We start from the raw sequence: 13700 nt of genomic DNA, 5'->3' as shown, positions 1-13700 counted from the left end.
ATTTATCCAAAACAAAACAAGTTTACTCTAAATTGATGTTGTACAGTAAAAAAATGTTCTTGTGTTTTCCATAAAGTGTATGTAAATATCTGGTTTCAACTGTGAATATACTGCTGTGTACTGAAGTTCCTCTTGTTTTGCATAGAAATATACTGAACAACATACAAAGCATAATATATAAAATAACATCTACCAGAGTTTTTCTTTGAAAGAAGCTCCTTATGTCCATTCTTGTATATCAGTGCATTACTGAAACCGATTTATTTAGCCGTGGAGGGAAACAACTGAAAATATGAAATAAACACACATGTAAGCTAAGACTCTCTAAAGAAACAGCATTGTTGTTGTTCGGCTTTTCATTTCGCCATTTGTTGATTCACTCGAAGAGTAAGTAACGTCATATGGGTCAAGTGATCTGTTTGATATCAATCTTTCGCGATACATATTTACATTATTTGTACAGTACGAATGATTTGCTTTGGTACCTGGTCGAACTTCAGTTCTCCTCTGTCTGCCTGGCTCCGTTTCTCTAACAGCACACTCTCATGCAGCAGCTGCCCCGCCCCGCTTAGTGCCTGAGCTCGGAACATACCAATACTAGGGGGGATTTACGCACAGTCGTAAATTCCCACAGTGTGCGCTATGTGCTTTAAATATTGTGTGTAGTTTTTTGCTTAATACAGTTGTCATCCAGGCATCTAATTATGAAAAAATTACACTCCAAAAGACCCCAGGCTTCTGAAAAAACAACCCGGGCTTAAGCCCAGTAAGCCACCCCCCCGCTCCGCCACTGGCTCCAGACATCCAGAGGCACCAAGAGCAAAGAAGACCAAGGAAGACCAACGGAGGGGCAACCGTGCCACTGTCCCGTGATGTGACGTGCCCGAGATAGGCCTCCTCCCTGGGGACAGCTTCCCTGCTGACCCCAGTAGGCACTCCCAGACTCTGCAACCCACCAAGGAAAGGGGGCCCAGGCCCATCCGGACCGGGGCCCAGTTCAGCAGCGCCGCACGGCCCCACAGAGCCCGGGACAGCCCACCCGACCCCACCACAGAGAAAACTGCACCCACCCCATCATCCACTCATCTTCCAGACTACACAAGACAATAGACACAATTTTTTAAAAACCTCCCTAAAATGTTTAATAATAATAATGGATTTATATAGCGCTTTTCAAGGCACCCAAAGCGCTTTACAATGCCACTATTTATTTTCATTCATATATTCATTTATATCATTATATCATATCATATCTGAGACTCCCCACTATTTGACACTAGAACTGAAGAAGCTTCCCTATTGCCCATCACCAGTGGGCAATAGGGTAAAGTGTCTTGCCCAAGGACACAACGACCAGGACAGAGAGCCCGGGGATCGAAGCGGCGACCTTCCGGTTACAGATGTGCTTCCCAACCCCCCTGAACCACGGTCGCCCCCAGAATTGAATTCAAAATCCTGCTCCTCACATACAAGGTCTTAAATAATCAGGCCCCATCTTATCTTAATGACCTTGTAGTACCATATCACCCTATTAGAGCACTTCGCTCTCGCTCTGCAGGCCTACTTGTTGTTCCTAGAGTATTTAAAAGTAGAATGGGAGGGAGAGCCTTCAGTTTTCAGGCCCCTCTTCTGTGGAACCAGCTTCCAGTTTGGATTCAGGAGACAGACACTATCTCTACTTTCAAGATTAGCTTAAAACTTTCCTTTTTGCTAAAGCATATAGTTAGGGCTGGACCAGGTGACCCTGAATCCTCCCTTAGTTATGCTGCAATAGATGTAGGCTGCCGGGGGATTCCCATGATGCATTGAGTTTTTCCTTTCCAGTCACCTTTCTCACTCACTATGTGTTAATAGACCTCTCTGTATTGAATCATATCTGTTATTAACCTCTGTCTGTCTTCCACAGCATGTCTTTATCCTGTCTTCCTTCTCTCACCCCAACCGGTCGCAGCAGATGGCCGCCCCTCCCTGAGCCTGGTTCTGCCGGAGGTTTCTTCCTGTTAAAAGGGAGTTTTTCCTTCCCACTGTCGCCAAAGTGCTTGCTCATAGGAGGTCATATGATTGTTTAGATTTTCTCTGGATCTACTGTACAACATAAAGTGCCTTGCACTATATAAATAAAATTTAATTGAACTGAATTGAGTTACTTTTGATAGAACTAGTAATGTAACTAAGTTACTAATGTAAAGTAACTTACACGACACTGCTCTTCACACATGTTCATTATATTCTGATGATCCTGGATGGAGACAAACTACAGATAAGTGTGTTCAGCCCAACTAGTTTATCTCATTACAGCAGTTTGATGTTTCCCTTTGAATCCCCCTGAAGATCCTGACAGTGAAGCACGTACATAATACTGCAGCCTTTCAACTCTGAGCTTATTTAGTTCTATTAATACACTGAAATCTCATTTGTGTCATGAAGAAAGTCTTTAATCAAACAGAATTCAAAGAGCAGAAACATTTCATATATGGAGTTAAACATGAATCATTGTTTCAACAACATATTTATTGTTGTCATAAACAGACAAGAAGACAACAACAAACTGCTCCTCCCATTCAACACATGTCAGTCCATATCCCAGCAAACTAAATCATCTCCATTTACACATCAAATAGAAACATGAATCACTTGTAATGATTAGAAACTTGATAGAATTTCAAATCTAGTTTGGGGAGTCATTCAGTGAGAAACAGTGAAATGATTTTCCATGTGAAAAGGTGGACAGCAGAAACAGAAAGAAACAGTGAAACTAAAAGAGAAACAAAGAGCTTTGGAACAACGAGGCAGCAGGAGGACAGCTGCAGTTTAACAGCTTCAACTCACTGACAGGAAACAACATTAGAAACATCATCATCCTCAACTCATCTGCTGCACTGACACTGACACCTTCAACGGACACACGTTCAGTTTATCAACAGTGCTGATGTATGGAAACATCCTGTGAGTGAAAGTGTGTGTGAAGGTGTGTATGTGTGTGTTAGTATCAGGATCAGAGAACGACAGCTTTCCTCTGTTCCAGTCCAGATTCACTCTGATCCTCTGGAGCTTCTTCTGGAATGAGAGATCAGTGAGAGGACCTGGTGGTGACCATGCTGAGTATTCACCTTCATCAAACCATATTATCCATAATCCAGACCATATGTCTCCCTTCCTCTGCACAGACTCTGCTAACACACCCAGTCCCCACGGTGTACTGTCTCCTACATCAACATCCCAGCTGTGAGTCCCTGAGTTAAAGCCCTCAGAGCCCAGGACTGAGCAGGAATGATCAAACCTCTCTGGATTATCAGGAAGCTGCTGCTTCTCTCCTCCTCTCACACTGGTCAGATCTTCAGACAGGATGAGGTCTGGATCAGCAGTGTTTGGGTCCAGAATGAGAGGAGTGTAGGAGACCATGTCCTTCATGTTGTTCCAGATGTTGAAGGTCAGGTTGCCCAGGTGTTTGGCCTGGTCTATCAGAGCTCCTGAGGGCAGCTGTGGATCATCCAGCAGGGGGCAGCGCTGGACTCTTTCCACTGCAGCCTTGTAGTTGTGCAGGAATGTGATATCTTCAGCTCTCAGCTCCTCCTCTGTGGCTCTGACTGTGTCTGAAAGAGCTGCTATCTCTCTGCTCAGAGCCTCCATCTTCTCCTTCATCATCCCACTCTTCTGCTCCTCTTCCTCCCTCAGTGCAGCCAGCCTGGCCTCCTCTTCCTCTGCTAGAAACTGGTGAAGCTTCTTAAACTGCTCCTTAATCTGCCTCTCTGTGTGTCGGGCCTGGACCTTAATGTGTTCTGCTGTTTGATCAAACTTCACTTGAACTTCTTCACAAACCTTTAACTTCTTCTTTAAGGGCTCCAGAGTTTCCTGAAGTTTCTTGTGTTGTCGTGCAACTTCATCGATGGGTCTGAATCTGTGATTGGTGTGTTTTTCTGAGTCTCTGCAGATGTGACACACTGGCTGCTGATGGTCCAGACAGAAGAGTCTGAGTTTCTCAGAGTGCAGACTGCAGAGAGCCTCTGAAGCTCTCTGATATCTCTCCTGTAAGAACGAATCACACAAGTTCTTTAAAGCCTTGTTTGAAGGTGGATGCTTCTTTGAAGATCTTCTCTTACAAAGTGGACACTCGTGTGTTGGTCTCTCTCTCCACCATCTCTTCAGACAGTGTTCACAGAAGCTGTGGCTACATGACAGAATAACAGGATCTCTGAAGACCTCCATACAGACCGTACAGCAGAGATCCTCCTCTGATCTGGAAGCCATTGAGTCTGTGAGTGAAGCTGAAAACAGCAGACAGGAAGTACAGTCAGTCCTGGCTCCCCTCCCTCCTCTACCACCTTCACTGAAACTTCCTTTGAGTCGTGTTTTTGCTCAAACTCACATTCAGTGTGTGGAGCGTCAGCAGCTTGAAGCAGCAGTGTTGGAGTTTTCCACTTTTCTCTCCTGTAGCTGGACTCACTCAGAGGAAGCTGCTAGTTTGGTCTGAGCTCAGTCTGATCGTCTGTGCATCTCTCTGGGCGTTTTTCTTCCTCTCTACTAAGGAGGAAAAACATCATGTTTCCTGCTTTGTTGCATTTGAGTGACGTGAGGGGAGGAGTAAAATGTTGCTGTTTCACTTTAACCCTTTAAAGCCGGCCGGAACGGGCATGCTCCGTTTTGTGTATCTATTATTAAATCCCTGTGTTCTAAGCTGACTAATATGCTGCTAATGTCACGGTTTGCCAGAGCAAACCATGGGATGTGGGGAAGGAGGACCCGAAAGACTCTTTAGTGAAAACAGTACGTTTGTTTACAGTGAGGTAAATAACAGATGCACACAAAATCCCCTTTGCTCTCTAGACTCCCATGTGTGTGCTCCGCGCCATAGTGTTCCTGCACACCCTGTGCGTGCTGGTCATTCGTTCCACCCAGGGGCGGATCTAGAGAAATTTTCTTAGGGTGGCATGAGGGTGGCAAAATCGAAGCCCTTTTTTCCCCCCAAACACATATGCAGGTGGTTACATATGGTTAAAATGATTCAAATGCAGTAAGTATACATGTTTTTCATATAAATATAGTCTACAACTTAATTATTTTCTGTAGCCCACATAATTAAACACTTTAGTTACATAAAACATATGAGTTTTGATGCTATGTACTGTATAGCATGTATGATAAATAAATATGTAGCCCAATAAGTATAAAATCCAGAAAGCTACACAACATGGGGCGGTTCATTTACAAACACAAGTCTAACTTAAGTTTCACTGTTTTTTGTTAGAAAACAATCACATTGTTACAGCTTAAATTACACAAAATGTCAGAAATCTGCACTGTCATGAAAAAAAATTTAAACCTAATTTTTCGTGATTTGTTGGATTAACCCTCCAAAATACAACCGGCCATTTTTGACTCCTTTTTAGTTTACGTTTGTATTTCACCCTCAGATTGTTTCATTTTATTTTTTTCCCCTTGCCTTGTTTGGTATCTTTTCAGCTCAACTGAATTTAGTTGTTTTTTTCACTGATATACTGCATTAGTATTACTGATCTGAAATCATACAAAGAACTTAAAATCCTAGTAGTATTTCTTTACTGTACAAAAAAACCCCACAGACACGTTGAGTAAACTTTTATAACTTGAAATGCAAATGTAATCTAATTGTACATTTTGTAAACATATACAGCTATTTATCTAAAAATGCCTGTGCTAGACAGACCCAACACCCATGCAAATGTACACCTATCTGGAACAACCCTGACATATTACAAAACAATAATATGACAAACTTTTCAGATTGGAGTGGTAAAGGAATCAAATATTTAGAACATATACTAGAAGGAACCGAATTTATTTCATTTGACGGACTAGTTACACAATATGGGATCAACAAGAAAAGATTTTTAGAATATCAACAAATTAAATCCATAGTAAAAAAAGAAATTTAAACCGGGTCAAGTTGAACTACAAACACCACCAAGCGTGGTTCAATTTCTTACTCTTAAACCCCCCAAATTACTATCCAAAATATACAGAATGCTTTCTAAAACAGATGAATCAATATCACTTCCTATTGCAAAATGGGAAGCGGATTTATCAGTTAACTTAGACCTAAACTTCTGGTCTCAGATTTGCTTAAAAACCTTTCATCTAATTAGAAATCCCAGTCTTCAATTAATTCAATACAAAATATTACATAGAGTGCACTATACAGGTCATCGGATGTTCAAGATGGGCTTTACGTCTACCAACAACTGCTCACACTGCCAAACCAATTCACCGGACAATTATATCCACGCTCTTTGGTTCTGTCCACCAGTTCAGAAGTTTTGGCGCGAGATATGTGAAGACTTATCAAAGTGTCTGAAATGTAACATTCCAACTTCCCCCTTAGTGTGTTTGTTGGGCAGCTTAGATAATGTCACTTCAGAAAAGAATATAGCCCATATGGTTTTAACTGCCCTATGCATAGCCAAGAAAACAGTCCTCATGAACTGGAAAAATAAAAATAGTCTTAATTCTGACCAATATAGAAATTATCTATTAGATTACATTAGTCTTGATACGGCCTCTGCCACCACATCAGATCAATTGCTCTGGGCTCCTTTGATCAGCTCCATCACCTAGTGGGGATGGGGGGTCATAGTTTGGTCCCGCCTTCACTGTTGTGATTGGTGTGGGGGTAGGGACAGGCTTAGGGCGTCGGGGGGTTCCCCAGGAGCATCTTCCTTGGGGGACTGAACCCGGGGTAGCGGTCATGGCCTATTAGGGGCTCTGTTGGCTCTTAGGTGACGGTTTCCTCGTGGCTGCGTGCAGCGGGGCTAGGGGAGAGTCTGTGCTGATGGACGTGGGTTATTGACCTGGTAGCCTGGCTGCCCCTGAGTGGGTCCGGGACGGGCGTGAGGTTCTGGGGGAGCTCCGTCTCCGGGCTGGGGCCCTGGCTGGGCCTCGGGGACTTGGGTCCTGGTTGGTATGTTGCTGGGGTTGTGGGCGGGTGGGTGTATGGGGGCCCGGCCCTGGCGCAGAGTGCCGCCAGCGCATCGAGCCACCTGGGGGCTCTTCAACTGGAGGGGGAAGGTTGTAACACCTTGCAGGAGCTTTCCTCTCTTCAGGAACTCTCTCTGCAGGAGGGGCAGATACAGGAGAGGTGGAGGAAGAGCTCAGCCTGGGTGTCTATTGTCTCATGTAATCTGGAAGATGAGTGGATGATGGGGTGGGTGCAGTTTTCTCTGTGGTGGGGTCGGGTGGGCTGTCCCAGGCTCTGTGGGGCCGTGCGGCGCTGCTTTTCTGGGCCCCCTGTCCAGATGGGCCTGGGTCCCCTTTCCCTGGCGGGTTGCAGAGTATGGGGGTGCCTACTGGGGTCAGCGGGGGAGCTGGCCCCAGGGAGGGGTCACTTGCCCCTCCCTTCCTTCCCTCCCCATCTCCCGCTGCCTCCCTCTTCCCACTCCACCACAATCACCCACACATGCAGGGCCTTGGGGTAAAGGTGTGTCACCAGGGTGCAGGGGAGGCTACCCCCCCCCCCCCCCCTCTGTCCCCTTCTGGCTTCTTGTGCCTCAATTTTATCTCACAACTTAGACATTCACATTACTCACACTCTCATAACACATACATATAGGATCTTGGGGGTGGGCACGCAACACGGACTCCAAAAGACCATCAGGGTGTACACCTCACCCCTGGCATCGGTGCCCACCTCTCAGTTTTAAATACACGTAGACATTGAGGGCTAGCAGGAGGGACTATGTGCTTACCTGCTGCTCTCTGGCAGGTAGCTCCATGCCCTCCTGGGTTTTAAATGCACCTTAGAACACACATGCATCACCACTACATATGAGCGGGCGGAGGGAGGTTTTGGAGTCTTCACACACCTCCGTTCTCTGCGACCTGCTGAAGCGGGAGGGCTAGGAGGAGGACTTGGCCGTCCGACTGCGGTCTGGAGTGTGGGGCCTCCCTGCTGCTGTGGAGTCGGGGCGGTCTGCCTCTCCCCACCGCAATGAAAAAGGGTAACACCACCTGGGTCTGGGTGCAGTTTCCCCCTCCAGAGGCAAAGGTACCTAGACCCGGTTCGTAGAGTACGCTTGGGGAGTGTGATCGTGTGTACAGTGTCTCTATGTCTGTCTCCACATTGGTTGAGTGTTGAGTAATTGCATATGAGAGCATGAGGGTGGGAATGGATGTTTGTATCTGTGTGTGCCTGTATGTCTGTGTCTATATGTCAGGTTGGGTGTCAGACGGCACCTCTCTGGGGATATCTCAGGCCCTCCAAGGTATGGAGGCCTATCTCCCCCCCACCACTTCCCCTGCCGGTGGCAAAAGAAAAAAAACTTACTTTAGAGATGTTGCGCAAATGGAAGAAAGCAGTTTTACATATCTGTTTAATATGTGCGTTGAAGGACACGTCCTGGTCAAAAATGACTCCAAGGTTCCTCACAGTGTTACTGGAGGCCAAGGTAATGCCATCCAGGGTAAGAATCTGCTTAGATACCATATTTCTAAGATTTTCAGGGCCGAGTACAATAACCTCAGTTTGATCTGAATTAAGAAGCAGAAAGTTAGCGGCCATCCAGGTCTTTATGTCTTTAAGACATTCCTGCAGTTTAACTAATTGGTGTGTGTTATCTGGCTTCATGGACAGATAGAGCTGGGTGTCATCTGCATAGCAGTGAAAATTTATGCTACGTCTTCTAATGATGCTGCCTAAGGGAAGCATGTATAATGTAAAAAGAATTGGTCCTAGCACTGAACCCTGTGGAACTCCATAATTAACCTCAGTGTGTGAAGAGGACTCTCCATTTACATGCACAAACTGGAGTCTATTAGATAGATATGATACAAACCACTGCAGTGCAGTACCTGTAATACCTACAGCATGTTCTAATCGCTCTAATAGGATATTATGGTTGACAGTATCGAATGCTGCACTAAGGTCTAGCAGGACAAGCACAGAGATGAGTCCACTGTCAGAGGCCATAAGAAGATCATTTGTAACCTTCACTAAAGCTGTTCCTGTGCTGTGATGAGCTCTGAAACCTGACTGAAACTCTTCAAATAAACCATTCCTCTGCAGATGATCTGTTAGCTGTTTGACAACTACTCTTTCAAGGATTTTTGATATGAAAGGAAGGTTGGAGATTGGCCTATAATTAGCTAAGACTGCCGGGTCTAGAGATGGCTTTTTGAGTAAAGCCAGTACAGTACAGCCAGCTTGAAGGCCTGTGGTACATAGCCGATTATTAGAGATAGGTTGATCATATTTAAGATCGAAGAATTAATTAATGGCAGGACTTCTTTGAGCAGTTTTGTAGGAATGGGGTCTAAAAGACCCGTTGATGGTTTGGAGGAAGTAATTATTGAAGTTAACTCAGAAAGATCAATTGGAGAAAAAGAGTCTAACTTAACATCAATGGTACTAAGAGTAGCTGTAGATAATATTATATCTGTGGGATGATTATTGGTAATTTTTTCTCTAATGATAAAAATTTTATTTGTGAAGAAGTTCATGAAGTCATTACTAGTTAACGTTAAAGGGATGGTTGGCTCAACAGAGCTCTGACTTTTTGTCAGCCTGGCTACAGTGCTGAAGAGAAACCTGGGGTTTTTCTGATTTTCTTCAATCAGTGATGAATAGTAAGATGTTCTGGCTTTGCGGAGGGCTTCTTATAAAGCAGCAAATTGTTTCTCCAGGCAAAATGATGATCCTCTAAATTTGTGACACGCCATTTCCGCTCCAGCTTATGAGTCATCTGCTTTAGGCTACGTGTTTGAGAATTATACCACGGAGTCAGGTACTTCTGATTAGAGACCTTAGTTTTCACAGGAGCTACAGTATCCAGAGTCGTACGCAGTGAGGAGGTAAAATTATTAAAAAGATAATCGACATCTGTTGGGGTAGCGTTCAGATAGCTGCTCTGCTCTGTGTTGGTACAGGGCATTGAAGATGATAACAGTGGTAAATGGCCTGTATTTGTATAGCGCTTTAGTCCCTAAGGACCTCAAAGCGCTTTACACAACCAGTCATCCACCTATTCACACTGGTGATGGCAAGCTACATATACAAATATCAAATATATGTGACAGGCAAAAACTAGCAAACACTTTTAGCAGTTAGAACAACTTATACTTGAATGCAGAATGTTACACCATCACTTATGGATATATTAGTTTTTCGCCTCTCACTGCTTAAGCCATTAATCTTTCTAGAATTGTTCTTTGAAACAGATGCGACCTCACAAAAGGTGTTAACGATGCTGTCAGACCAGAGCAGTTTAACGCTCAACTACAAATCAATGGCTTTTTGATGGTGGCCGGCGCGGAATGAAGGTCAACTATAAATAGACCTTTTCTCGACATTGTTGTTGTCACCTGGTCGACTACAAATAGATCAAATATCAATGACAAAAAAACAACGGTAAATCAACATCATTACAACGTCCCTATAGTAAGATTTACCACAGTCGGTTTACCACAGTATTTCAATGTTGTTACAACAGTGGCATTTCAACCCTGACCATAACAACGGATCGGATGAAAAATCAACGTCAATTCTATGTCGTCTTGCTATCTGGGACCTCTACACTGACAGAGCTGACACCTGATTGGACCATTACAGAGTTAGTCTTCTTTTCTGGCTGTGGATTGGTTCGTCAGGATTTCCCCCTTTACAGGTTTAAAAACAATCTCTGTTTTTAAATATTTTGACCTCCTTCTTGTTTCCAAAGGTGAAGCAGCACCAGCCTCCTCTGATCTTCATGTTGTAGCTCTGTGTGTCCAGCAGGGGGCAGAACACCTCCAAACTGTGCCAGCAGCTCTCACTGTGAGCTCAGACGTTTGTGGACACTCAGTTTGTTTGAACATAGTAAATAATCAGAGCTTCTCAGACTGTTTATGGGGACACCACCTGCCCGAGGGTGTACTGTGTCAGAGAGGTGGTGTATGCTGCTGGGTGTAGTCTCTCTGCTGGTTCACAGTTTTTACTGAGGAGCTGTGTTCATGTCAGGAAGGTTTAGTCTGATCACTGTGGTGCAGTTTGGTTTACTCTGTTTCTGAGTGTTTGTAGGATCAGTCTCTGCAGGTCACCTGATACCTGCAGTGAAGTGTTTATAAATCAGCTCCATCAGATTTAATCCAACAGAATAACATGTAAAACACTCCAGGGCTTTTAATCTGAAACTTTCTCTAGAGCTGTCTGGAGTTTTAGACTAGAATATTCTGTGATTGCCAGACTGTCCACATCATGTGTCCTACCAAAACTTTCATCTATCATAACTTTCATCGACAAACATCCCCTGACATTAAACCCAAATATGTCAGAGTCTGCAGTGTGATCATTTAATGTGGTCTGGAAAAGCTGCAGTGGCTCAAGCCAAAGGTTTAATATTAAAAGAAAAGGGAAGCACAGAGTACCAGAGCTGCAACATGTCACATTAAAAGCTCCAGAAAAAGGAACATGTGACAGTGACACCAGAAATGTTTTATATTAAAGGGAAACTTGATTTAATATGTTAATAAATATGATGTAATATACAAAAATAAAAAACAACAATTTAAAACCACAGAAGAAGAAAAGATGATGTTATAGCTCTAAGTCAACTTTCAAATTTAAAGCTCAGCATTTAAAGCAAAGTAAAAATGTGCTGGAAAAGGGTTCATTAGAAAATCAACAGTTTTAAAACAATGAAAATCCCCAGAAAAACACATTGGAAAGAAGAAATAAGTAGGAGGTTCCTAAGAAGTTTCTAAGACGCCATGAAAAGGGAAATACAGTTTAATGGCTCTAAGAAAAGTTTCAGATTAAAAGCTTCAGGAAAGGTGTTTTACACCTGCTGTGATAGTCATCTAAACGAGGTTGGACAGAGGATCAGGATAAAAATCGGTCAAGTGTTTTAATTTTCATGACATCTCTGTTAGACAACACCACACTGATCACCTAAACCTATAGAAGGTCCTAGTAAAGATTAAATGTTTCTGTCATGTTTAAAAACCTTTGTTTTTATATGATGACCTGTTAGCCCTCAATTCAGTGTCACATGAGCTCAACCCTCCATCATCCCTGCTCAGCATGACCCTTTCACTAAGCTCAAACCTTAAGGATCACTCTTCACTTCTCCTCCATCTTTGTTGGGTGATCTGTGCTCGAGCTCTTTTGACCTACACTTTGTTTGACTGGTGTGTTGCGTGCTGGGCCCAGCTACGCTTCGGTGATCACAATCCACACATAGGTGTAGATCTACAACACTTCCTCACATACAGCTCTTTCCAGAAAAATCACTGCAAGTCAGACATTACTGTGCAAAAGTCTTGAGTCACCTGGTATTTCTCTACATTTTGCCTCCAAGGATTTAACTTTCTTCTGATTTTTAAAGTGGTTTTAAGCAGAGATTCTGAAGCTTTCTGGGAGTCAATGACTTCTTTGGACACTGGCTGCTTTTTCACTAATTTTCAGTCCAGTCCTTGTACCTAAACATTTTCACAGGAATGTTTAATTCTGACTTGCGAATCATTCAACTGTAACCAAGGCTCCCAACACAGTGAATGGACCAGCGTTGTGCCTACAGGCAACTTAGCAAAGAACCAGTTTTAAACTGTATCTTTGGGTCATTTGTTACCAGCAGCCTGTCACAAAAACAACCCTCAGTACAATTTGTTTAGCTGAATCTAAAACTGGCCCAGTGGAGGATAAAGAAGAAATGTGAGGCCTGAAAATCTCCAGCAGATGAACAGTATCTGAAAGTCATGACCTTAAGAAAAAAATCCAGGAGGGCAGTTCAGTAGGAGGGGAAAGGAGGGGAGTGGAAATGATTGGAACAGGTGTGTTGAAGTGATGAATGATGAAAACAGAAAAGTACCATCATGTTTTAATCCATCTTTTAATACCACCTGGAAAGCATCTGATTGGCAGCAGCTTTATTTTCAGACAATGATGCCAAACACAAAGCCAGTGCGGTGAACACTATCAGAGCCCGGACGTCAGCGTAGCTTGACAGAATATAACAAAAGGAAGAAACATCCAAAAAAGAGCTTTAAATGTTCTTCAAAAACCCGGAGAACTATTCCTGAAGATACTTAAAGACATTACAGGAAGCTCCTCAGAGAGTTCAGGCTGAAAGGCTGCTGTGACTCAGACCAAATGTTTATTATATAAAAAGAAAAGGGAAGCCCTCAGTACTGTGGCTACGACACGTCAAATTAAACCCCCCAAAAAGGGAACATGTTGTAATAACACCTTTTCTAATTAAAAGGAAATGTGATTTAATGTGTTGATAAACATGTTGCAATAGCTAAGGAGATTAAATGAATCCGACTATAAGCTATAGAAGACGGACAGATATGTTTAGAATAGGTTTCAAATTGAAAACTATTATAACTTAGAATCGAAAGTTTTAAAAGAAATTATGTGAACTGCTCAGAAGGCTGGTCAGAACTGTAAAAACTCTGTTTCTGCCCCATATTCCATATTTCTTGCTTGTTTGCTGGTGTTTCAATAAATCACTGCACTCATTTTTAATTTTCAAGGGATGGCTCAAGACTTCTGTGCAGTGATAGGATGGTGTGAAATGGTTTCTGCAATTAAGACACAAAATTACAAAACAAGCGGTCGTTTCAACACTGATGTGCTGTTGTGTTGGATCATCACGGGTGTGTGAGGGGGGGCAGTCGTGTTCAGGCAGGCCGTGTCTTCACCCTGAATGTAATCCAAGTCCTTCTAGAAACAACACCTACGGGCAGATATTTTG

The 13700-nt window shown here is 43.3% G+C and overlaps 2 protein-coding genes across 2 annotated transcripts in view; one reads left to right on the top strand and one right to left on the bottom strand.

Moving 5' to 3' along the window:
• Positions 1 to 13700, top strand: part of LOC309703685 (stress-associated endoplasmic reticulum protein 1) — a 157608-nt gene that overhangs the window by 106572 nt on the left and 37336 nt on the right. The gene's annotated exons all lie outside the window — the stretch shown is intronic.
• On the bottom strand, positions 2491 to 4534 carry LOC309703565 (nuclear factor 7, brain-like). Its single transcript, XM_082528478.1, has 2 exons — positions 4367 to 4534; positions 2491 to 4265 (listed from the first exon to the last, which is right to left on the bottom strand). Exon 2 carries the CDS (start codon positions 4246 to 4248, stop codon positions 2863 to 2865), a length of 1386 nt encoding a protein of 461 aa, XP_082384604.1. The 5' UTR covers positions 4249 to 4265; positions 4367 to 4534; the 3' UTR covers positions 2491 to 2862.

Source organism: Aulonocara stuartgranti (assembly GCF_965226115.1).
Source record: "Aulonocara stuartgranti genome assembly, chromosome: 3".
NCBI classification, from domain to species: Eukaryota; Metazoa; Chordata; class Actinopteri; order Cichliformes; family Cichlidae; genus Aulonocara; species Aulonocara stuartgranti.
This window is presented reverse-complemented; position numbering and strand designations above follow the sequence as displayed.